Below are 27,495 nucleotides of genomic sequence, written 5' to 3' on the forward strand. Positions count from 1 at the left end.
GTTGTCATGCTGCAGAATACATTTGGGGCCAATCAGATGCCTCAAACTTGCAAGGAACCTCCACCATGCTTCGCTGTTGCCTGCAGACACTCATTTGTGTACCGCTCTCCAGCCCTTTGGTGAACAAACTGCCTTCTGCTACAGTCAAATACTTCCAATTTTGACTCATTAGTCCAGAGCACCTGCTGCCATTTTTCTGCACCCTAGTTCCTGCGTTTTCATGCATAGTTGAGTCGCTTGGCCTTGTTGCCACGTCGGAGGTATGGCTTTTTGGCCACAAGTCTTCCATGAAGGCCACTTCTGACCCGACTTCTCCGGACAGTAGATGGGTGTACCAGGGTCCCACTATTTTCTGCCAATTCTGAGCTGATGGCACTGCTGGACATCTTCCGATTGCGAAGGAAAGTAAGAATGATGCATCTTTCATCTGCTGCAGTAAGTTTCCTTGGCCGACCACTGCATCTACGGTCCTCAACATTGCCCGTTTCTGTGTGCTTCTTCAAAAGAACTTGGACATCTGGAAACTCCTGTCTGCCTTGAAATGTCTGCCTGGGAGAAACCTTGCTGATGCAGTATAACTACCTTGTGTCTCGTTGCTGTGCTCAGTATTGCCATGGCGAATGACTTTTGACAGTAAACTGTCACCTTGTTAGCTGTGTTTGGCTGTTCCTCACCCAGTTTTATTCCTCCTACACAGCTGTTTCTGTTTCAGTTAATGATTGTGTTTCAACCTACACATTGAATTGATGATCATTAGCACCTCGCTGGTATAATTGTTTAATCATACACCTGACTATATGCCTACAAAATCCCTGACTTTGTACAAGTGTACCTAGAAGAACTGATGCTGTTTTGAAGGCAAAGGATGGTCACACCAAATATGGATTTGATTTAGATTTCTCTTCTGTTCACCCAATCCATCAGGTATTTTATAGGTCACCCTCAATCCAAAAATCTATACAGGATCATTTCATTCTGTTAATTTAAACAGATGTTTTGGGAAAGATGATAATTTAGAGATCTGGAACAACCACATCTTGGTGTTTTAGGAGGACCCTAAAAACCCTAACTGATTTAGGGTTCTAGCAGGACCAGGGTTGAACACCACTTACTGCTTACAGTTTCAAAGGCAATGTGTAACAGAATACACTGCCGAGTGTGCGGCTTTTTTTTTTTTTTAATTCAAATTACTTTTTTTCTTTTCTTTGGTCACACCAAATATGGATTTGATCTAGATTTCTCTTCTGTTCACCCAATCCATCAGGTATTTTATAGGTCACCCTCAATCCAAAAATCTATACAGGATCATTTCATTCTGTTAATTTAAACAGATGTTTTGGGAAAGATGATAATTTAGAGATCTGGAACAACCACATCTTGGTGTTTTAGGAGGACCCTAAAAACCCTAACTGATTTAGGGTTCTAGCAGGACCAGGGTTGAACACCACTTACTGCTTACAGTTTCAAAGGCAATGTGTAACAGAATACACTGCCGAGTGTGCGGCTTTTTTTTTTTTTTTTTAATTCAAATTACTTTTTTTCTTTTCTTTGGTCACACCAAATATGGATTTGATCTAGATTTCTCTTCTGTTCACTCACTTTGCATTTAGTTAATTGATAAATATAATCTAGTAACGTCTATTTTTGAAAGCATTTTTAATTTACAGCACTTTTTCACATCTGCCTAAAAGTTTTGCACAGTACTGCATATATTTTTTTCTCTTGGAACAAAATAGGAATCAATACATATACAAAGCAGGCAGGCAAAACAATTTCCATAGCTGCTGTAAACATAACTTGGTCTATTATGATATAACTACTTTAGAAACCATGAAACTGAAAAAACTGAATACTTCTACCCATCCTGCACTAGTGACATTTGGACAACAACCTCCCTCTGTGAACTCCCTAGTTCAATATATCGTAGCTGGCACTGGTGACCAGCTAGATGGCTCCAGGTATTTCGCAGACACTAAAGCATCCATTACATCTTCTCCTTCACCTCTTATGCTTAAATAAATCATTCTCAGCCCTGGAATAGTGATACATGCTCGGTTACCCATAAGCGTTTTACTGCAACATCCATTTTGCTCCCACTTAAGAGGCACAAACAATTGAATTCAATAAATAATTAGTCTAATGAGCCAAAGGAGAGCTCTGCTGAAACAACTCTGGACGAGACTGGGTTACTTTAGGACTGTGTATGGCGAGGGTCTGTCCTGGCCTTCCTCCCCAGCTCCCCCCATGGTGCTCCCTCTCCCTCACCCGTGAGTTGGTGTTGATCCTGGTGAGCAGGGTGTCCAGGATGGTGTCGTTGTCGTGCCGATGCAGCAGGATGAAGCGCAGGAAGGTCTTGAGCAGGGCCGTCTCTGAGATGCTGCGCAGGAAGAGGTCCAGGTAGGCCGTGCTGGCAATCATCTCTTCCACAGAGGACTGCAAGGTGGGGAGAGAAGGGAGGCGAGTGAGATCAGAGCTGTCTGATTACAAAAGGATTGGGTCCCCTGACTTTGGCTCGATGATCCTATAGCAGGAGTCTCTAACCCAATCCATCAGGTCTTTTATAGGTCACCCTCAATCTATAAATCTATACAGGATCTAGCAACATTTCATTGTTTATTTAAACAGGTGTTTTGGGAAAGATTATAATTTAAACATCTGGAACAACCACAGCTTGGTGTTTTAGGAGGACCCTAAACCCTACCTGATTTGGGGTTCTACCAGGACCAGGGTTGAACACCACTTCTCTGCTGCTTACAGTTGTGTAACGGAATACACAGCCGAGAGTGTTGCTTTTTAATTCAAATTACTTTTCTAGTACAAAACCCCTAGACTATAGAGGTTGTTTGGGATGTAGGGCTTGGAGTCTAAAGTGGGGCAGAGAGCAGTTTTTGTCAGTGGCACACAAACACAACTTGCACAACCACCAATTAAGACCTAGGATTTGCCCAGCAATTTCTAAATATACTTCTAAAATGTATTTTCAAATGTCTGATTGGTCAGTATCTGTATTCTCTGAACTGAAATCCTACTGTTGTGCCAAACAGAGAGATGTGATACTATACACTATATACACTCACCTAAAGGATTATTAGGAACACCATACTAATACTGTGTTTGACCCCCTTTCGCCTTCAGAACTGCCTTAATTCTACATGGCATTGATTCAACAAGGTGCTGAAAGCATTCTTTAGAAATGTTGGCCCATATTGATAGGATAGCATCTTGCAGTTGATGGAGATTTGTGGGATGCACATCCAGGGCACAAAGCTCCCGTTCCACCAAATCCCAAAGATGCTCTATTGGGTTGAGATCTGGTGACTGTGGGGGCCAGTTTAGTACAGTGAACTCATTGTCATGTTCAAGAAACCAATTTGAAATGATTCGGCCTTTGTGACATGGTGCATTATCCTGCTGGAAGTAGCCATCAGAGGATGGGTACATGGTGGTCATAAAGGGATGGACATGGTCAGAAACAATGCTCAGGTAGGCCGTGGCATTTAAACAATGCCCAATTGGCACTAAGGGGCCTAAAGTGTGCCAAGAAAACATCCCCCACCACCACCACCAGCCTGCACAGTGGTAACAAGGCATGATGGATCCATGTTCTCATTCTGTTTACGCCAAATTCTGACTCTACCATCTGAATGTCTCAACAGAAATCGAGACTCATCAGACCAGGCAACATTTTTCCAGTCTTCAACTGTCCAATTTTGGTGAGCTTGTGCAATTGTAGCCTCTTTTTCCTATTTGTAGTGGAGATGAGTGGTACCCGGTGGGGTCTTCTGCTGTTGTAGCCCATCCGCCTCAAGGTTGTACGTGTTGTGGCTTCACAAATGCTTTGCTGCATACCTCGGTTGTAACGAGTGGTTATTTCAGTCAAAGTTGCTCTTCTATCAGCTTGAATCAGTCGGCCCATTCTCCTCTGACCTCTAGCATCAACAAGGCATTTTCGCCCACAGGACTGCCGCATACTGGATGTTTTTCCCTTTTCACACCATTCTTTGTAAACCCTAGAAATGGTTGAGCGTGAAAATCCCAGTAACTGAGCAGATTGTGAAATACTCAGACCGGCTCGTCTGGCACCAACAACCATGCCACGCTCAAAATTGCTTAAATCACCTTTCTTTCCCATTCAGACATTCAGTTTGGAGTTTAGGAGATTATCTTGACCAGGACCACACCCCTAAATGCATTGAAGCAACTGCATTAATGAGAAATTGAACAGGTGTTCCTAATAATCCTTTAGGTGAGTGTGTATATATATATATACATATACATATACATATATACATATACATACATATATACATACATACATACATACATACACACACCCACACACCATATGCAGGGGTTAAATTGGGATTTGTTATTTTGGGGGGCTCTGTGGTTTCTGGCATTCAAGGGGTGCACATGTGTATGCAAACCCTACAAAATCTTATCAATTGACAAACTGTAAAATATAACAAGTTGAGAGAGCCCTAAATGCTGATCAAAATCATTCTAGATGCTGGCAGTGTGCAAAGCCACATCTGATGACAATAAAATCTTTCTGTAGGCCTGTGCCCTCTCCTTTGTGTCAGTATCAAATATAGGAATGATGCAACCATTAAAGGAGAGAATATAAATACAATATTAAGAGTAGAACAGTCTTTTTATTAGGAAAATTAAACTGGAATTGAGTTATATTCTCCTGTTCACTCTCCTCCTCTCCTCTCTCCTGCTGCTCCCTCATCACCGGCCCGTTCTGCTCTACTCTGCATTGAAATGATTGAAAGATTGAAAATATGCTGAGGAACAACAAAACAGAATTAGCTTGTCTATTCAGTGTTGCACTTTTATATCAAGAAATAACATGTTATCGGATAAGAAAGGTTGGCATTTGATCGTCAAAAAAAATGATTAAATCGTTTGAATACACCATACAGGTGCGCACTGGGATTAACACACAACACACCAATTGGGGTCACTACACGATTTCTACAATCCGAGCCGATTTTGTGAACAGTGCGCAGCTCACACTTGACGACGACTATTTTACACCGATTTTGTGTGTTTTGCGTCGTGAAGGAGCGCACACAGCCGAGCGCTTCCGCACAGGACACACCCTGCACTGATCGGACATCCGTGTCGTGCATCTGCGTCGCAGCCTCCACACTCCCACATCTCGCAGAAACACGCGCGATCCACGCAGAGACAAGGGCAACACACGGACGTGCAGATGTCCGCAGCCATGCGCACATCTGCGCTGCTCCACCAATGGGATCAGTGGATTTCTGCAGATCTGCGCAAAACTGCAGAAATCGGCGCAACAAGAACAAGACCACAAACTGCTCGTTCGTGTCGGAAAAACACACAAAGCGGAGAGAAAAGAGGATGAGTGTGGAGACATGGCCGTGAGAGAGAGCTGCACTGTGAGAGCTGCAGCTGAACAACAGTCACAGCTCTATCCATCCCACAGTATGATCAGCGCATTGTAAGGATCGATATTTAGCGCAGACCTGGGTCAATTACAGATACTAAATATTATTTTCCCTGTATTAAAGTATTTTTAAATAACTTACGCCGAAACAACCATTGGTGTTTGAAGTATTTTAATAAATACGTATGAAAATCTTATTCTCCTGTCATGTTTATTCTTGTTTCTTTTCTCTGCTTCAGTCAGCTCGGCTCTGATTGGCTGCTGATCTCGTCACTCTCCGATCGAGTCGTAAATATTAAACATGTTTAATAAAATCGTAGCGACGGCATCGCAGCCCGTCTCTCACTACAGACCATCGGCAGCGGGACGCGCCGGCCAGCCGCCTGTCGTGACGATCAGCGCCGATCTGTGGTGAGGGCCAAATCGGGCTCATAATCGTGTAGTGTGACCCCCGCAGACCTAGCCTACCTTTTGAAGTGTCTGTAAGCTTCCTCCTCTTTGCCTCACTCATATCTTTTACCTCTGAAACTTTGAGATCGGATCATCGGTAGGAAACCAACTTGCGACTCTTGTATAATACGAGTGCAAAAAAACATACATTAAACGAAACATTACGTACACTTCACTTCATTTCAAGTGGCGGGAGCATAAAGCATCACTCCGATTGCCTGTGAATGACGCTGTCGAAGATTTTATTGATGCTCTGACGTAATCTTGTAAACTTTAGGGGCGGACCTTTATTATGTGCTACAAAGGCAACGCTTTTGAATCATTGCTTGAATTAGTAAGAACGAGAAAGGTGTAAATATTATATATATATATATCCTATATTGTTGAAAATGTAGGAGGAAAGTCGTAAGCCAGGCCCATAGAAGTGGTATTTGCATCAGCTCAGAAGAAAAGTAATATATATTATAAAGACATTATAATAAAGAAAAAATAAAACCTAATTGATGCTGAAAGATTAAGGTCCTTTCAGAAATTGATAATCTGCTGGCAACCAAACAAAAAGCCTTTCCATCTTGCCTCTCCATCTGAAATTGCACACATAGCACTGTGTTTTTATTGATATACGTTTCTTTGTGTGTAAGCTTACGGAGCTGTCAGGTTGTCAGTTTGCCTACAGAGATGAATGAAAACATTTTTCTCTCCACGATTACAAACCATTATTATTACTTTTTGTAATAAATGAAGCGACTCCCTCTAGTGGCCAAAAACAAAAACAATTACCAAAAAAATGTTAATATACAAAGGAATAAGCCTGCCAATACCTAATATTATTATTATATTTCTTAGCAGACACCCTTATCTGGGGAAACTTTAAACTTGTTACAATAGATCACATTATTTTTTACATACAATTACCCATTTATACAGGTACTTTGAAAGTACCTTTCCCCACTGGGATTGAACCCACTGTCCTCTGCTGTGAAGTCCAGAGCTCTAAGCACTACTCCACACTGCCACCCACATTTGCAATATATGTTTAAGTGCTTCAAAACACGTGTTAGGGTTTGGTAGCTGTAAGCAACAGGAAGCATCAGGTACCTTTAATTATATCTACAGCAGAAGGAAATTCAGATATTGACTCAAATGATTTTTATCACATTCCACAAACACCAGCACACACCACAAGCCTGGTATATAGTGTAGCATTATGTCATAACATTCTAGGTAAGTACTGTAACACAAGAAAAAATACATTATAAACAAAAAAAAATGTATTCAAGTACATTATTTCCTGCCAGGTTACAGAACTCTGTGCAAGAAGACATGAACAAGTTTTCTAAAGTAAGTTTTCATATAATGTGTATTATGGGGTGCATTGGCAGGCAGTTAGGCAGGTAGGCTGGCAGCGTTGGTGTAGGTGTTAGAAACGGTTGTGAATTAGTATTTAAACCATGATCAATGCTATTATTAGAGCATCTGAGGTGTGTGCTGTGTGTCACCATTGGCTGGATGACTGGGTAGCCAACCCTACTAGGAACCCTTGTTGTATTCTTGGCTATGGAAGTGTATGTGAAGTGGGAGTATAAATTAAATGAGGCACCTTGTGTAGCGCAGGCCCCATCACTGGCACCAAGAAGCCATTGTGGACGTAATCTACAAGCTGGCTCTTAACTAGAGGGTGGGAGACCTGGAGAGAGAAAGCACAAAGAGAAGGCTATCAAACAGACAGTATATGAGGAACATCTCACTTCAAAACATGGTTCACAAACTTGGTCTGGTTCCCATTACCAACGCATGGAAGAACATCCAATAGAAAACATTGCCACACAAATGTACGAGTCAAACTTAAAGGGTAAATTGAAAGTAAGAAAAATTGGAATATCCAGGCCATCAAATCAAGCCATTGCCTATGACCAATAGTGTCTTTCCCTGGATGTGTCAACTGCTGCTGCATTTTAATTTAAACAGCCCCATCCAGATTAGAGAAAGTGTCATTTGTAGATTAATTTTTAATTTCCTCCTTATCAGAGATCTCTGGAAGGCACTGTATTACAGCAAAAGCTGCTGAAAAAACAGACTAATAAGAACAAACCAACTCAAATCAGACTACGAACAGAATCTGTCTAACCTCCCCAATGGAATGAAATAATTAACATATTGACTTCTAGTTAATTATAAAATCCCCCTTTACATTTATGGCCATTCTGCAGTAGCTGATTTTGAGCTTAAGTACAAGAGACTTGGGGAGATGGAAAACAAAGAAGCCTGGAATACAGTATGTCATGTACAGTGCTTGAATGAAAAAAGTATGGAAGAGTGCAAAAGTATTCACTCCCCTGAAACATTTCCACATTTTGCTGCTGTTTGCAATGAGTTTTCAATCATGAAACCCAAACCCAACCCAAATCAGTTCAGATGCAAAAGATTTGTTTGCAAGGTTACAAAATTAGTGTTACGGTCTCTGGCTCAGTGTAATCAAAGCTGTTTCACTTGATTTCAGAGTAAATCAATCTGTCTCTATAAGTTTCCTCAGCTAAATATGGAATTTCTAGGCAAAAAATGGTAGAGAAGCACAGATAAGGAGAAGGTCATAAGAAAATGTCAAAGTCACTGAATAGGGTGAAGACCATCTTTAAGAAGTGCAATGTTCATACCAGCCAGTCACTACCCAGATCAGGCTGCCCTTCCAAACTGAGCAGCCGGACACACACATTAAATAGGTACACACATTGTTCTTTTTGCATGGTTTTGTTTTTTTATATTATTCAACTAAATCTATCATTAAAAATAGAAAGACCTGGCTTATACAGCAGTAGCCAATTGTACTTTCCCAAATGCGATCCCTACATACAAGACTGTGCTTTTACCTGTATGACAGCATTGCAGAACTCCAGTGAGTTCATGAACAGGACGAGAGAAGCGACGCCAATCCAGTCTTCTCTCCTCAAAGCATGCCAGTCATCCCCTCGCACCTCAATCTTGCGGGGCAGGGAGGAATAGAGTGCGCTCAGACCAGTAGCAAGTACCTGTCGGTGGCAGAGGAGATGTCAGAGGAATAAACACACAAACAACACATGCTGCAATACTACAGACTCAAGCTGGGCTGAAAGAATGCCATGCCTTTGAACAAAAAGAGGAATAACAATGATTCCGGGTAAACATTTAGTTTTAGTTTTTTTTAAATACAGGACATGGATATAGTATATTATTATTAGTGGTGATGCAAGTTTCGCTGTTCAGTCAGAATGAGAAATTCCTTTACAAATTGGTACAGACGAATACACAGTAACTGTCACAGTCATAGAGGAATGTAGCAAAAAAAATTGTTAATCTGATTGTTATACTTGCAGACAATTCTGCAATGTACAGAATTTGATAGTAACCCTTCTAATGTTGTGTTTATGTAGAATATGGAAAGTTATTTTTGTAAAATGTATCACTTCGTAATAATAAAGTGTGCATTTTTTTTCAAAAATAGACCTTCTATACCAGGGTTCGGCAACTGGTGGCCCGCAGGCGAAATCTGGAAAATCAATGCTTTTAAGCTCAACCTTTCAGTTATTGGCAGTGCATAGATGGAAAATAAACCACACCCAATGTGGATGAATTTAGAAAACAAAATGACACCCAACCTCCTCAGACAAAAGACAGGGAAGGTAGGAAAAAACTGCAGTGCCCATTAAATGTCCTCAATGACACCTCTACCTTACATGTTAAGTAGGTCAGACACTGACTCATAAATAATGTTATCAGGAAAGGGACCATTCTTGAGATGAGGTTGGAATAGCAGATTGTAGACTATGTGTCAAATCACTTTGACATTACTGAAAATTCTCTCTCCTTAAATTGAGGGAATTGGTTTTATATCGGCCTGATTTCAGGGACTGACGGTTCAAAGGAGAAATTGTTTGGAATATACTGACCAGCTGACCAAGAATGTAACACACATTTATTTCTATGATGGTAATGAAGCTCTTTTTACATACCACAAACAACTATATAAATGCATCTATAGAACGGACTGCTAAAATTTAAAGACTTAGGATGAGTGAGCAAATATAAAGCAATAAAAGCTATAACTGTTAAAGTAGGGTGTGAAATGTGATTGTTTACATACATGACAAAGCACTCTCAAGTTTCTCTTTATTCAGCAATGATGTTTCTCAGCTTGTATCCAAATACAATGGTCTTTCAGTTGAAACATCACCCCCACCTCCCATACCTTTACAGGAGGGTCTCTTCAGGAAAACGGATTGAACCTCTATATGCTCTGCAGTATGACAGTTGTAATGGAGCAGCTCAGTGTCAAAACAAATCAATGAGAAAATAAATGAAAACAATAAAGTGCTTTAAATATCAAGCTGACATGACCCGCTGTGGAATTGTACACTGGAACAGTTCCCAACGTGTCTGTTGGTAACCGCATTACGCATCCTTTAAAAATGGAGCAACACTACACCAGTCCATAGAAAAAAAGCAACACTGACATATATTTGTATCCACATGACCTCAGACAGATCAGCAACAACTACAATGCTAAATTGTGTACTGCTCATTCTTACTCATTTATGTTTGTGGATTACTGATGTTTTTGTATCTTGGAACACTTAATTCCCTTTCAGAAACATACTACAACAACAACAACAACAACAACAACAACAAAGTTTTGAAAAAGTCTCAAAGGAGTAATGACACTTCAGCTGGTAGTGCTTGCAAATTCATTATGTTCACCTTTCTCATTAAATATTAAGAGCAGTAGATCGGACTCGGTTTATCCGTTCTCTCAAAATAATGATGCTGTAATAATACTGTGATGCTGTATTATCTACCTTCTATACTCACTCCTTGGCTGTAGAATTAGGCCTATCGTGCTCTAGGTTGTTTGTTGCCCACTTATTTTGTGTTCAGTGTGCCCTTGATTTATTTAATAAGCTGTGGCTCTCCTATATAGCTATAATAGGTTACCAATTAATGCAATAGAGGCGCAGGTGAGGATTAGGCTGTATTCAAACACTCCCAGAATAGGCATTGTTGGTTCAGCAGGGATCCGTTTGAATCGATTCCAGATACAGTCATTGGCACAATGAGTCTACATGAGGGGAGCTCAGAAACACTGGCGCTGAGAACTGTACTCAACGTCTTCAGATGAAAAAGGGTCAAACAAAGGCTTAAATCAGACATATAACAGCTCAGTAGAGATCGAAGGACTTGGAAGCAGGACTAAGAAAGCCCAAAATTGTATAATAAGAATACAAAATACCTGACATTATAGCAAAAAGACATTTAGGGCCTACAGTTTGTATTGTTAAAGTGGTCACCCAGCACAATTCTGCCTGTGAGCGTTAGGTAGCCCATCGGCAATGTAAGAATTTAGTGTGCCAAGCTATTTAGAACAAAACTGTTTCCAAACATTGAATAAAAATGATAAAAACAAATATATTTTATAATCACCATAACCATCAGCCTACATGGATACATTGCTGGATGAAGGCCAGTGGTGGGGGTAAAGCGTTACTAAGTAACGCATTACAGTAATGTAATTACTTTTTGTATTAACGAGTAATGTAACACGGTATGGTTCCAAAAGCAGTAATATTACAGTTACTGATTAAAACAAAAACTCGTTACTGCATTACATATTGTAATGATATGGCCTTTTCATTTGCCTTCGTTATTGGAATTCGTCACTAACGGCAGAAATAATGGAGGGGATGCAGGGTTCAACATGACAGGACAACAGGAACTTTATTGAGCACAGTGTCACTGCAGACTGGAACGCTACCCTCCCACACTCTCCACTCTAATGCCCCGTTTCCACTAGCGGACACGTCCAGGTTTTGTGGAAGGTTAACTATCTGCTGCCAGACATGGCCGTAAGTGTCCGTCATGCCCACTAAGGAAATACTTCACTTTCAGAAGCAGAGATGTGTGCTTGACTTGTAGACAGACAGGGAAGATATCAGCTACATTATGGCGAAATATATAATCTCAAGTGCTGTGTGGGATCATGAAAAAATTAGTTTTATTAGCAGCATGGAGTGAAAACCACATATAGAAACAATTACTGCTTACAGTTAATATCCGAGTGTATTCAAAACTTGGCGAACACAGGTTTCACAGGACCCCGGTGCAGTGCCATGACTAGCTAAAAATAAACTTGAAGGATAATAATCGGATCAGCAGCAGCAGATATTGTTAATATTTTATGAACAACAGCCTGAAACACCATCCAGTTGTTTTGTGAATGGTGTGCAGGTCTGTTGTATAACATCCCTGCAGAGACAATCAGTATGAAGGCGAACACGATTTAGTTAACATGTGCCCATTTTCAAATTAAATGAATGAATACAGCAGATCTGGGTTTCCCTCTTAAACATTAAGGACTGGTTTAATAAATGTGTCCATAAGTCCATAAACGCTATGACTGAAACGTGCACACTTTAGTTAAATTATAACCTGCAATATTGTAGTTTCTGTTACTGTATGATTAATCGTGAAACGTGTGTATTTTGTTTCAACTGTAACTTGCTCTGGTCAAGGACGTCTGCTAAGTAAATTAAAAATATTACGGCAAAAATTGTCATTTGCAGTTACAAATCTGTAGTAAGAGCAATAAGTTAAGGGAGTCAAGTTGTGCCATTTAAAATACATATCTACTAGCACATATTTTGATGATGATTACAATAATAATAATAATAATAATAATAATAATAATAAATAGCAAATATTTAATTTTATTGTTGCACATGGAAACGTTTTCTTACGGTAATGTAATGTTTGTCTGAATATAACGTTGTCTATACACGTTTAGCTATTCCTAATCTCTCTTAACAGAAACGTGTATTTATTACGCTGTCTCTAATCATGTAACGCATCATCAGAAAGAATAAAATAGCCACAAAAGTCCTTTCCACATCAGGCTCTATTGCTCGTAGTGTTGCTTTCTGTCTTTGTTTTAAAAAACGAAACACAACCCAAACCCACAATCGCTCTGCTCCTCCCACATTTTACCCAAACACATACCTATTCATAGTAAAACCAGAGAAACTGATAATTTTGCAGTGGTCTCAATTATTTCCAGAGCTGTATATTGTTGAGTCTTTAATAGCACTCTTCCAGATACATTATGTGTAATCGGTTGAAATGTGTTGGCTATTCAAATCAATGCAAGTGACAGGAAAACAAAAATCCATGGCCTTCACATATTTATAAAATTTAAAAATCACTTCTAATATGTCATGACTTTGCTTCACATGGTTGTTTATTTCTTCATTTCCACATTACATATAGGCTATTATATAAAATGAGAAGTAAGCCCAAACTGAAATATCCATTCCGTTCACCCTGTGTCCTTTAAAAGTCTGAAGCAATTCCTGGCCTGAAGTTTGACTGTATGAAGTTGTGTATTTTTACACATTCGGCACTTCTATTGTCTGCATTTGCTTTTGCAGGACTACTGAATCAAGCCAGTTTAAAATTATTATCAGCCATCAATTAACCTTGCTTTTAACATGCATCTTTCAACAGAATGAAATGGGAAAATACCTGCATTGTTGATGAACTTGTTTGCCACAGGTGGATTGTGCAATAAAAATTATTGTATTGACTAAAAACTTGGTCACAGGTACTAGTCTGTCTTTGTCTGATGTTTCTGGTTTTCACCCATTGTACTTACTCTTAGTTCTCATCTTCTATTAAGCTTATTGTTGCACCTGTAGAATGACTGATCTCTTCTTCTACCTTAATGTTGTGAACCTTAAAGTAGATACATGTCTATGTTGATGTTGCAACTCTAGTAATGTTGTAAATGTAGCACATTGTACATTAGACTTCATAAAACCATGTAAGTTGTTTTGGATAAAGGCATCTGCTGTCATCATCATATAACAGGCAACTCCAGGAAGAGATCATGTTTACAGACCTGGTTAAGTATGGCGAATGTAAATTGTGGACATTCCAGGCCCTGTTGACCTTTGTACTGTACAGTTGCTTAGGAGGCAATTGCTTACTAGGTTCAGCATTCATTTATGCCATAAAGTGAGGCTATATATTACATCGACACTTGTGGTGGAAGGTATCTGGAGGCTATTACCCTGCCGTAGACAAATCCCTGAACTCCGAGAGGGTATAAACAGTTCCTGCCTTGAACCATGAGGTTGCTGTGCAGGCGGACACATTGAAAAGTACCAATCTTTTTTCCTTTGATTAACAAAACGAATGCTGTATAGATCCAACCACAGGCTAGATATTATGTGATTCTAAAAGCTAAATGCTGAGTATCAAACTTATGTAATGGTAATCATCTCAGTGTGATCAGTTCTGTCATCCACTGAACTCCAAAGTCAATAACCCACCTGTAGTGTATACAGAACATCTGATATAGTTCCCAGTACAATTCAATTCAAGAAAGACTAGCATTGCTTGTTCAATTCTTAAACACTTTAGATGATACACAAATATGTATCTCCATGTTAAGATAATGTGATCTGAACCAAAACTGCAAGTAAACCAAAACCATAGCAAACAGATCTTTCAGTCACTATTCAAAGCAATTGTGAAATTCATTGTAACCTCATTTCCTCATAGAGTGCTACTTGCACTTATGATTTCCAAAATCAAAACATGTCATGTCATAGACGAGCCCTTTTTTAACTACCTATAAAATCGATAGGATCTCAAAGTGTAATATAGCGATACACTGTCAGATATCTTAGTACTGAATAAGTTCAGCAGAGAGAAAATTATTGTTGTTCACATGTCCCAAATTTTTTAAATTTTCCTAGTCAGTCAATTCCCAAAGCTCAGGGACTACAGACACTACAACGCAGACACTACAAAGAATAATAGCCTACAACATTGCTTGCAGTGTACAATGTCACCAGTTTCACTTCCACATTTTAATGAAGGCACTAAAGAAAAAGAGGCTTCCTTTGATCAGTCAGAATATTTAATAGTATTAGCATGTTTCTACTACAAACGAGCATTGTCTCTGCCAAAGCTTTATAAACTGTAGTTGGGTACAACCAAGTTCTTTCTTGTCATATTTTTGTACTTCCTTGTCTTTGGGCTTGAATAGACCTGCTCTGCCCTTGAAAGGACTGTGACACCATTTGGAGGTCTGACGCTAATGACATTCAGTCCTTTCTATTCAATATAGTTGGTAGGATCTTTCACTTTGTTAAAAACTGTATTAAAATTACCTTTGCCTGTAAACTTCATATCGTCACCTCCTAGACAGAAAATAAACCAGGCCCCATAGTACACTGCTGAAATATATATTTTAAATTTGCAACTATTATTTTGAAACTTTTAAGCTAAATCCTTAAAAGGATGTGGGAGAAAATAAAAAAAAGTCTCTCAACCCCATTCCCCAATAATGAACAAATAGGCCTACACTGCTATCCATTAAACAACAAACTGATATTCCTAGACAACACGATTACCTAGAACTGTGCATGTGGAAAGTAACAGATAAAAGTTTATAGTTCAAACCAAACCAGCCCCCTCCAGTGACAAATCACTCATACTGAAACCAAAATCAATCGCAGATGTTACAGTTCACATCTCTTTCAAAAACAATCAGTTACTGGTAAATCCTCTAGGCTGTTATTCTTCTCTTTGGCCCATTGCTTTTACTTATATGTGTAAAACATAACAGATAATAGTTCTCCCCAGCATTTTGTAATTCATTCCCTGCTATTTTAGCATCTGAAATTGTATTTAAACAATAAAGACAAAATTAACAATCATAATAATAAAATGTACTGAAAATCAGTGCATTTTAAGTGTAGATCATCTCTCCTTCTGGTAGCAGCCTTTGATCTTATAGTACTTGCTCCTAGAAGAAGCATTTCGTCATAAAAATATTCACATGTTTTTTGGAATGTAAAAATGCAATGATTGAAAATGATAAGAATGGCAATACTATTTCACTGGAATGGGTTAGCTCCATTGTCCTGTTATCTCCGTAAAGCCTGGCATACCGTGCATTTCAGTTTACTAAGGATAACATGTAGAATTCGTGTTATTAGTGCAGTACCAGCAATAAAATGAGGTTAGCAAAATTACTACCGCGAATTATGACATTTCTACATCACTTATCTTATATCTTTAAAAGAGGCCTAAGTGAAATGGTTTACTAGTAAAACCCTGCTTTTCCTGTGTTTTACAATTACTAACAAACATTTTAATTTTATCACCTTAGTAAGTGTCCTATGATACTGTACTCCATTCTTAGAAAACACAATCCGAATTGTTGACCAGTTTCATGCAGCACCTCACAAAAGATTATTGAATTGTAGAGCGGTCTGTCTGGTGGTCATTAAGCATAGATCTCAAATTAGACATTCAACTCTCTGAAGGGGCTGAATTTTCCTGTGGGTAAACAATCCATGTCTTTAAATTAGTATGGAGTGGGACAGTTTGTTTGGAGCTTGCCCAGAGGTAAGATAAGTACTAGAGCCTGACCGATACAGGTTTTTTTGGTCCGATACCGATAATTGGGAAGCTAAATTTCACGATTACTGATATATCTGCCGATATTAACTTTTTTGTTAGCATGCAAACAGACATTTTCTAGCATGGATCCCTCAAATCTCTCCCTGTCAGAGACAAATGGTGTCAAATATGCACTGAAGGCAAGAGTTTTACATTTTACATAATAAACAACATTCATTTTCATCATAAATAACAACCACAAATCAAACATTGTAGAAATGAATTAAAATAATGTAGAATAAAGGAAAAATATTAAAATATGCATGTTCTATACATTAGAACAAAGACTAAGATATAGAAGCAATTTGACACAAATAGAAACATGTGCATGTTCTATACATTAGAACAGGCAGCACAGCACAGCTGCATTGGTTTTTAAAAAATGTATTTAAAAATGCCCCAGAAAGTATAACTTATTTAATATGTATGTTAAACGTATAGCAATACGAATAAGTGCGCACTTCGCATGAGCATCACTGTGGAGTCTGAAGCTTCCAGCAAAAACTAAAGCACCATAAGTATGTTAAAAAATAATGGTAAATAATTATAATAACGACCGTAAAACCAAATAAACATGTATTTATATATTGTCTGAAGTCTGACGAAGGATTTTATGGTAATTTGAAAAATATTTAGCCAATTACATTGGTGCATTATCGCTGGAATATGTGCCGATAAAATATATTATCGGCCGATAATGGCCTTTCACATAAATATCGGTGCTCCGATATATCTGTCGGGCCCCAATAATGACCTCAGTCTAGGAGTTACTAGTCTAAAAAAAATCACTAGCCTGACATGGAAGGAGAAGGGTGTGTGTGAGTGGCACTCACCGGACAGAAGTAGGAGTTCTCGGCGATGTACTGTGCCACGGCCTGGCTGTCGGCGGAGGTCGCCATGACAAGGAGGAGGGCGTCACGAGCCTGCTGGCCAATGGCTCCATCACGGTGGATGAAGGGCACCAGCAGGGAGAAGATGAGCAGATTGGTGGGGCCTTGCTGGGAGGCAGCACGGAACAGCAGCTCCAAGATGGAGGGCTCCCTGGCCATGGAGACGCACACCTGGTTCAGCAGCAGCACCAGGCTCCCCTCCACCGCAGGAGAGCCCAGCTGGGGATCGGCGCACGTGCTCAGCAAGGAGAGGAGGGGCTGCAGCACGGGCTTGTGCTGAAGCAAGGGCTGCTGGGACTGGCCGATCAGCATCTCAAAGAGCTTGAGCAGCGCCCCCTGGCTGTCGGGGTCCAGGCCACGGCGCAGGTGCCACTGCACCAGCCGCTCCAGGATATTCTCGGACACCACCAGCTCCAGAATGGGTCCCATAGCCATCTGGTCCCCTGGCCGCTCCTCCGCCAGCAGGCACAGCATCTGATCGGTGTGGTTCCGCACGGCGCTCAGCTCGTCTGCTGCACCAGTGATGGAGCTCTCGCGCTGCTCCAGGATCCACGACATCTTAATAGGCAAAACAAAAAAATGAGGAGTAAGGATGGGAGGAGAAGGTTGGGATGGGGGTGTAAACCATCAATCTCATACCTGCCACATAAAAATCAAGGAAGAAAATGAAGTCACCCTGAAACAAGATAACAAATCAGACTGAGGATGGAATTTTATTAAAACTTGAAAACCTTTATAAGAATCAGTACTCTGAGAGGGGGTGTGGGGTGTGGCTGTTTGTCTGTCTTAAGAGTCTTCAAAACACCACAAACTACTGGGTTATAATTTGCAATAAGTGGGTGGGTCTTTATTTTGATTTATCCAGCCCTAGAAGTCTGTACTTCTAGAAAGGCTACCTCCCCATGTACAAATTATACATGAAATTAATGAAAACAAGGATTAGAGAATGACTGGTAGACTGCACTGTACTAAGGAGCAAAGTCATTGAATAACGACACTCAACTACTGGCCTGTCACAGAACTTGAGCTCCTCCAGGTCCCAGGACACCTTAGGAGGAAAAAAACTGATAGATAAAGAGGGGGCGGATAAAACATGGGTGGGGCTTATTATCGTCCAGGAAAAGCTAAAGTAATTTATGACAACCCTGAACAGAACTCTGCAGTATATTTAGGACATTAAGCAGCACATAACCAAAACAGAGACTTGATGTCTGTGTGACGTATGTGTTTGAAAGTGCAATTAACATCAGAACGGATACATTATTTTTTTGTTTGTCAGAAGGCAGGTGATTGATTTTTATAAAAGCCTGTCCAAACTGGACACACATAAATTCTTAGCCTTGACATATCTCAGCAGTTCCACTTTTTTGTTGTTGTTGTTGTTTTTTATTGAAGAAGTGATTTTAATTCAATGTAAGTTTTTCCAAGATCAAAGGGAGTAAAAAAGAGTTCTGCATTCAGAAGAGCCACCGACTCACCTGTCTCCAGTGGTTCTGAAAGACCATCAGGCATGTCTCCGGGTCAGCCATGACCGGATTTGAGGGCGCAGCATTGCGACTGGCCCGATTCCCGGGGGCTCGTGGGTTCAGCCGGCTGAGCCAGCTCATCCTGTCCACCCAAGGTCAAAGTTCAGGGGTCAGGGAAAAGGCACATGGAAAAGGAGGAAGGATGAAAGGTCAGTGTCCCCTGGGATGGGGTAGGGGAGGCGAGGGGGGTGGGGTGGGAGGGTTGGGGGAGGGAGGAAGGGAAGGGAAAGAGGGGAGGGGAGCGGGAAATGTAATGGAAACCAAGAAGAAGTCTTTATGGCTTTGCAATACAAGTCTGTTTTTCTTCTTCTTCAGAAGCCCAACGGTAAAGCTTTCTCCTTGCAGGGGGTTGTCAGTTACGTCCTTCAGTCTTGACTAGTCAGCCCTCTTGTTGAGCCTGTCATCCAGTTTGCAGCCAGCGTCGCTCCATGCCCAACCTCTAACACCACAGATCTGCAAAGCAAGCATAAGATTCAGGTTCATGCACTAATTAAAGTGATGTAGTGGAGAGAGAAATGCAAGTGCCCTGAGAAAACACAACTTATAGCAACAGGGTGTGGTGCGTATGTATTAGTCATTTTGCCTCATGAGGACATTTTTCTCCACAATTTTGGATTTATGCAAAAAGCTCCTTAAAAAACAAATCCATCAGAAAGTGTATTAAACACAAAGATAATCGTAATATCTCTACGTTTTTTGTTACATGAAACGCACATTTGGACCTCAACTGCTTGACTTTACAAAAGCAGTTTGTTTCCTTCTTAATGTTTGGGAGGGCTTTGGTGTGGCTTGCTTTTTAAAAACACTAAGGCAAATTTCACCAGTGTAGTTTTGAAAGACTGCAGCTTGACTGTTGCTTGTGAACCAAGCACAATCAGTCTCAAGCAAATAGAAAAAATATAGCAACAAAAAACAACACAGTAATTACAGTCTTTTGGCTATTTACTCAACGGCAAGTGGAGGCATTTCTAGTGGACAGATGGCACATTTAACATTCACAAGACTTTACAGAACTCCCATAAGGAGGCAGACTTTTGCCATAAACAGAAAAGAGGCAAGTGCATAAGTCACATTTCAGCAAGGGTGTAACCTTCATGGGTCAAGTGAAAGAAAAACAAAAAAGGTTTAAAAGTTGTCATGCACAAAAAGCTGTACTATACTTGTATGTTATTTTGGTAGGTGCACTGCGAGCTAAATTACCCCCTGTAGACAATTTGCAAACCAGAGTTATATTTTGTTACCTAACCATATATAGTTATAATGCAATCATTCTACAGCTGAAGTGACAAGATGCATTTTTCTTTTCTTTTTCACGTTCCAAATAAAACGGACACAACCGACTCCCTTCCTGTCGCCCAGCTTTCAAGAAAGCCTCCGTTCCAGTACAACCTACATGTTTAATTTTTACATTTGAATTTTAAATCTTATTTTCAGCTCACATTGTCAGCACTACAGCAGCAAGATCTAGGGAGCCATGTGGTTTTCTTAATCCATACCATAAGACTAAAAACACCTTGAACTAGAGGAGACAGGTGACTCACTTTTCAGTAGGCCGGGCGTTACCATGACAAGAGCAAATTACACAGAAGGCAATTGCACCATGTCCTGAAGCGATCAAGAAAATTTCCCAAGCAGCGAAAAAATAAGATAAAAATCCTGTTGACTGCTAAGCAACTCCTGCTCTCAGACACCTTACAGGATTGATAAATCTGCCAGATTGTTGCTGGCATCTCTCAAAACCCACCACATTGTTGACCCTGAAAATAAATTCCCTTTTGGACTCAAAATCATCACAATCAATGGTCTCCTCAAGCCTCACAGAGATGGGGGTTATCTTTGATTAACCCCATCTCTTTTCCTTCTTAAACACTACATTTTCTTAAATCAACCCAGCTTCTTTACTTCTACTTCCTAGATAACGGTCATAAAAATACCATGATGCATTTTCTTCCCTAGTAAAGATAAAGTTGTGTCAATATTACACACATATTTTGCTACCTAAGATACACACACTGAAATCAATTGTTCCGCTCTCGGATTGTAATCATCGAGTTTAATAGCTCCCTGCTTCTCAGAATAACATTTCTATCATTGGGAGGTTCCTGCGGTAAGCCGATTTTCATAAATAACCAACTAAACAAATACATAGGCAGTTGCACAAACACTAGCTTGCTGGGCTGAGATAGATGGTGAAATTATCAGCCTGGTTTCCCAGTGTTCACAAAGTGACTGCAAATCAGCAAAGACTGTGGAACTTATGTTCTGTTAGAGGGCAGTTTTCACTACATTTATCAACTGAAGAAAGTTAGACCTGCATTTAAATATTGAAATAAAGGTGGTTTAACTAACTAACCACATAAATACATGAACAAAAACAAACCAACAAAATAAATACTCTTTAACAGTGATTAAAAAGTTTGTTATGGCCAGATTTTCCAAAACATCTAATGACCACATTTGCACACACAAGACAAATGTGAAAATGGTCAGTAAGTTAAAAGTTAGTGTCTTACCCAAGATTAAGGGTGGTACATAAGTTTATTATAGTTTGTGTGACATACACAAAACCTATCTTCTTGCACACAGTGGTTGCAACACGCTGCCATTTATTTTCTGGATTTGAAAAACTACTAAATCGAAGAAACTTCAAACTACTGCTCTGACTCATGCACAAATAATTTACCAGCTTTGAGGAATCAGGTACTTTGTTCAAGTTATTCATTCAAAAGGTTCACAGTTTTTATTTCAGAGGAGGATATAACCATGCTATACAGACATGCTGAAATTTGTTGGTACCCCTCCACAAAAATCTAAGAATGCACAATTTCCTCTGTAATAACTTGAAATTGACAAAAGTAATTGGCATCCACCATTGTTTATTCCATATTTAATAGAAATCAGACTTTGCTTTTGATTTAGTTTTTCAACATAATATTGTAAATAATAAAACAAATGAAAATGGCATGGACAAAAATTATAGGACCCTCAACCTAATATTTTGTTGCACAACCTTTGAGGCAATAACTGCAATCAAACGTTTTTTGTAGCTCTCAACTGGACTTCTGCACCTGTTAACAGGTAGATTGGCCCACTCTTCCTGAGCAAACTGCTCCAGCTGTCTCAGGTTTGATGGGTACCTTCTCCAGACTGCAAGTTTCAGCTCTTTCCATAGATGTTCGAATGGATTCAGATCAGTACTAGTCTTGAGATTTCATTTTGCCCTGCACAGATTCAAGGCACCCTGTGCCAGGCGCAGCAAAGCAGCCCCTAAACATAACGGAGCCTCCTCCATGTTTCACTGTAGGTATGGTGTTCTTTGCTTTGAAAGCTTAATTTCTTCGTCTGCAAACATAGAGCTGATGTGACTTTCCAAAAAGCTCCAGTTTTGACTCATCTGTCAGCAAATTCCAGTCTGGCTTTTTTATGTTTTTCTTTCAAAAGTGGAGTCCTCATGGGTCTTCTTCCATGGAGGCCACTTTCGCTCAAAAAGCAACGGATGGTGCGATCAGAAACTGACAAACCTTCACCTTGGAGTTCAGCTTGCCTCTCTTTGGCAGTTATCCTTGGTTCTTTTTCTGCCATTCGCACTATCCTTCTGTTCAATCTGGGGTCGATTTTCCTCTTGCGGCCGGCCCAGTGATGTTGGCTACAGTTCCATGGACCTTTAACTTCTTAATATTATTTGCAGGTGTTGTCACAGGAACATCAAGCTGCTTGGAGATGGTCTTGTAGCCTTTAACTTTACCATGCTTGTCTATTATTTTCTTTCTGATCTCCTCAGACAACTCTCTCCTTTGCTTTCTCTGGTCCATTTTCAGTGTGGTGCACACAATGATACCAAATGGCACAGTAACTATTTTCCTCCATTTAAACAGGCTGAATGACTGATTACAAGATTGGAGACTTGTGTGATACCAATTAAATAAACAAATTAGTTTGGAATATCACTATAATGTAATTATGTACCAGGGGTACCAACAAATGTGTCCAGGCCATTTTAGAATATCTTTGTAGAATGAGCAATAATTCATCTCTTTTCACAGCTTCTTTGTTTTATTCTATGACATACCAAAGGCATGCAAGTATACATGATACAAAAGCTTTTAATTTCATCACTTTTCAGGCAGAATTAAGCATTATTACAATGAGCTGTAAGGGTATCAACAAATTTGAGCATGTCTGTAGGTCAAGCCACACTAGAACTGCTGAAAATGATTAGGCCATTCGGATTCTGTTTTCTGGGAGGGGTACAGAATGATACCGACTGATGCGGATGACACTTAAAACTGAAGAACAGCTGCAAAGAACTGTATTGATTAATAATCCCTGTGTGGGCAGCAACAAGAGACAGAGTGATTCACCAGTTCTGGGCAGAATTCACCATGATCCTGTAGGGTTTTTTTTTTAGATTACAGGCATATATGGAAAATTGGAAAAGCAACTTGAGTCACTGCAGGATATATGAACCACAAGCTGTTGTATTATGTTGATCTTGAAGATGGAACCTATGAAACTTATTACGGAAAGTATGCAGATTCATACATTCAATGTTGTCTTTCATTAATATAAGGCAACAATGCCAAGATATATATAGTCCAAAGCATATAAATAGTGCTATAGTTATTCAACATGATACACTACTTAGGGCCTTGTTTACAATAGTCACAAGACTACAAGAAAGGCATCACTGCTCTAGAGAGATTGCAAAAAGAGCAACTAGGACTGTCCTACTGAAACAGGTTATAACACTTCTCTTTACTCTTGGACATAAGCAATAAAGAGTTTAAAATCCTGAATGGGGAGAGAAAATTAATATGATGTCAAATTTTGTTGTTTGCCGTCTCCCTTGGACATGAGTGGAAACAGGAGCCTCTTTACTCCAAGAGTTGTGGGAGTCTGGAACAAGTCCCAACCATATGGTGGGAGTTGACTCCAAAGAGACAGTTGAACTAAATTCTTGGGTTGATCCGTTACCAAAAATAAAAAAAATAAAAAGCTGAATGGATTGAATTCTTGTATTCTTCAATATTTGGCAATACCAGCTGCTGTATGAGCTACTTTTTGCTATTTAATGCATTCTGATTAAACGCAACAGAAACGTAGAGCTGAAGGATTAAAAAAATTAATGAGTCTACTATTCTGTTATTCGGTACAATGTATACCAGCATTTGCAGGTCATAAAATCAGAAATGGATCAACCAAGCATGCAAAATACCACTCCCCCACCCCCCGTCTTACAATATTTCATTAGGAGTTTATTTGCCACCTTTATTGTACATCTATTTTCTCCTGATAGAAAACATTGTTATAAATTGTCATAAAACATTAGACTCTTGGAAGTATCCATGGTCAGTGGATTTAGTAATATTCAATACAAAAACCAACATAATGGCACAATCTCAGCTCCTGTGATTTAGGAATATGTAAACCGTAAAAAGGCACTTGACCCGATTTGTCACTAATTTGTATTTTATGTATAGTCTGAATTCAGGTTTTATGGTGGTTCATTTAATTCTTTTTGATAGCAAAGCCAATATTGTGTTATACTATCCCATGCTAGTGTGCAGAAAAACCACAAGCTGTGACACTGTCAGCTTGGACATAATGTAAAACAAACTCATTGTAGCATACTTGTTACCGCGGCCGACTGGAGCCTCCTGGGACGGCAAAACAAATGCGATCCCATCTCAGCGAATAAATAAAACCGGAAAAAACAAAGGCATCCATGGAACTTCCATTACTGAACTTTCCTCCCATTTCCCAGATTTGGTATTACCCCACAGCTCTCCCTCAGCTCCGGGAAACGAGCCACAGAGTGCAAAACATTCTTATTTATCATCATAAACGTCACTCACAAATCAGCGACTCCTCATTATCATTCCTACCAGCAGGGTCCTTATTAACTTCAAATCCCAATCTTGATTTTTGGCATTGAATAATTAACTTCAGCACTGTCGAGGGTAAAGTAAACAAAATTAATAAAATGAAAGCCCTTTTCATCTTTACTCCGGTGTCTTCCTCACTGTAATTAACAGAGTGATTATCCCGTCTCAAGTCGGGAAAAAAGGCTTGATTAGTAACATTCAGATTTAATTTGTCCTTCAGTCTTATTCTTACAGTTTGAGTTTGCATGTTTTGTTTTGAGCAAAGCAAATCCTTACAATTGTACAGAACTGTAACCCCGACCTATTCCAGGCCACTCCTTTACTTTACCTTTAGTCCCTATTACACAATGCAAACACACTGTAAACCTCATTTTTTTATATGGTTTTCATCATTTGATCAGGTGGCTTAATGGACTGCAAAGACTCAGTGATGGAGCAGGAAGCTTGATAGGGAGTATTCATATTCAAATAGAACATTCCTTGAGGACCACTGACCTAAAGCAAACTTCCTTTCCCACAAGGCATTAGGTGTATCTGTGCCCTTCTTCAAGGAAAAATCTGGAAAGCTATCTTTGCTTTTCAAATTCCTGATCTGAACTAAAACACTCTTGAATAAACAGTTACTAAGCAGACAGCCAGAACAAATTTGACTTGACAGATGTGAGCATAATTATTCGTTCACTTGCCTCAATCCACTCATTCTTACCAATGGTGGGTTAACTTCTCTAGTCCACATCCTCCTTCCAATGACCAAGCCTTGCCGTCAATATATAAGGTCAATTACACAAACCACAACACAAACACCTAACTGAAAATAGATACACAATGCTGGCAAGTTCAAAATTAATTAATTCCTGTGATTTTTCACATACCTATGGAACTCGATATACCTATACATCTTCAACCACTCACTTGTATTTGCTGGAGCACTGAAACAAACCCCAGAGTTAAGGTATGTTAAGAAGATTTTTTGTGTAAAAGTTAAGTGTTTTTTTTCTTTTGTTAAATTGAGTAATTGCTTCAATTTTAGGCCAGTTTTCTTGCACTAACGTGACTGACATCTTGCAGTTCCAGACTGATAATCACAGTCGGTAGTCAGGCTTGAATTTTGCAGGGCCTGAATTAAACAAAGTGTATTGCTTTATCAACACATTTCAGATGTGCACCTTAATGTGGAGTAGGTCTACTTCAAAAGACTGGAATAATTTAAATTATTTCAATGGCAAAACAAACATTTGGAAAGCAAGTGACTATTACTATTTGCAAAATGAACTGGCATGTTTGAACTGGCATATTTGTAACGAGCACAAACTCTGAACTGTGTTGGTTTCTCTGCAAATTAAATCATACTCACCACATAAACCTATACATTTAACAATTCTACCTCCTCTGAATGGATTCCTATCAGCTTCAAGAAACGTATTTTTGAGACATTTTAAACTCCTATCTTAGTCTTCAAACATTGCTATGGCACTGATTTTGGTGTGCTGAAACTTAAAGCCTCAGCTTATCCTGTGTACTACAACATAATCTTGCTTTGGAAACACTGAATGTTTCACTTGTCGCGAGGGAGTTATCCTGTCTGCCCATCTCATTATGCAACAACCCCTCATAATTGCATGGGTAAGTTAATACCACACAAAAACAACAACAAAAAATGATCTGAAGCTTAAAGCGGCAAAGGAGGAAATTAAAGGAAGAGCCATATTGTCTTGATTCTAGACCAATTGGTCAGCTGCAGCTCAGTTAGTTTACAAGTGAAGACCACCGTGTTAAATGTCTGTTTGACCTCCAACTCGAACACATACAATACTGAAAGCCCAACAGGATGCACTATAAAGAAGAGCACACTGCATGCTCAATTCCAGGAATACTCCTAGAACACAACAAAAATTTAATAAAAAAAATAACAAACAGCTTTAAATACAGTTAAACCCTAATAGGTAAAACCTGTAGGAACCTGAACAAAACCGGTTTCTTCAAAAAACGTTTTGCTTCAGCTTCAGGGTGCAACGTTAACTACTAATTCGACAAACTTACTTCAAATACTTTGACCGACTTATTTCAGTAAGCCCCAGCTCTAATTCATTGTTTAAGGATGTTTTTGGAATCATTTAGATTCATCTAATCATATTTACTAGTGTTCGTCACTACCACTCTGAACAGCTGACCATATAATTAATAATAATAATAATAATATTGGGCCAAGGTTAAAGCACATGGAAGAAAATAAATAAATAAATAATTGAACAAATAAATAAAGCAAACGGATGTGTGCTTTCATTGCCCTGCATAAAACCTCCCCAAAACATTAAAAAGGAAGATACCACACTGCAAATGATGCCTAGTTTTCACACAACACTAGGCCTGAGATGAAATGCTTTGAAATCACCTAATTTATTTCCATGAACCCTGGAGGGATGGAAGTGTTTTATATTGCAATATTAATTTTTGATGATGAACAGGGAGAAGTATTCCAGTGTAACTAGGGGAAGACATGGCAACACAAGTCTGAGCTTCTGAAGTTCGTTCGTCTCTCAAAAAAAAATTAGTGCAAGTCATTAGCATACATTACCATATCTAAGTCCCCACCTAATTCACAACTTATGTGCACTGTGAATCCAGTGCACAGTATGTAGTGTAAGAAGTAGGTCAGCTGATTTTCAAGGTGTACTTACTTATTTTTAAATTGGGGAGCACCAATTATTTGTTCACCTTTTCCACTCAAATTTTTAAAGAAAGAAACAGCATATCAGAGAGCATTATAGCAAAAAAGCACTCTATTTCTCTCATCTTTCTGATCAGATGACTACTGCCATTTCTTG

The 27,495-nt window shown here is 39.4% G+C and overlaps 1 protein-coding gene across 1 annotated transcript in view; it reads right to left on the reverse strand.

Annotated features, from left to right (window-relative positions):
- Window positions 1–27,495, reverse strand: part of fhip1b (FHF complex subunit HOOK interacting protein 1B) — a 53,197-nt gene that overhangs the window by 10,927 nt on the left and 14,775 nt on the right. Inside the window, exons 3-7 of the mRNA XM_066706977.1 lie at window positions 18,738–19,238; window positions 17,203–17,817; window positions 8,740–8,898; window positions 7,473–7,559; window positions 2,266–2,433 (exon numbers count right to left, since the gene is read on the reverse strand). Coding sequence (XP_066563074.1) covers window positions 2,266–2,433; window positions 7,473–7,559; window positions 8,740–8,898; window positions 17,203–17,817; window positions 18,738–18,866 — 1,158 coding nt within the window. The 5' untranslated portion in view covers window positions 18,867–19,238. The remainder of the gene's footprint in view (window positions 1–2,265; window positions 2,434–7,472; window positions 7,560–8,739; window positions 8,899–17,202; window positions 17,818–18,737; window positions 19,239–27,495) is intronic.

The sequence above is a fragment of the Amia ocellicauda genome, chromosome 6 (assembly GCF_036373705.1).
Source record: "Amia ocellicauda isolate fAmiCal2 chromosome 6, fAmiCal2.hap1, whole genome shotgun sequence".
NCBI lineage: Eukaryota > Metazoa > Chordata > Actinopteri > Amiiformes > Amiidae > Amia > Amia ocellicauda.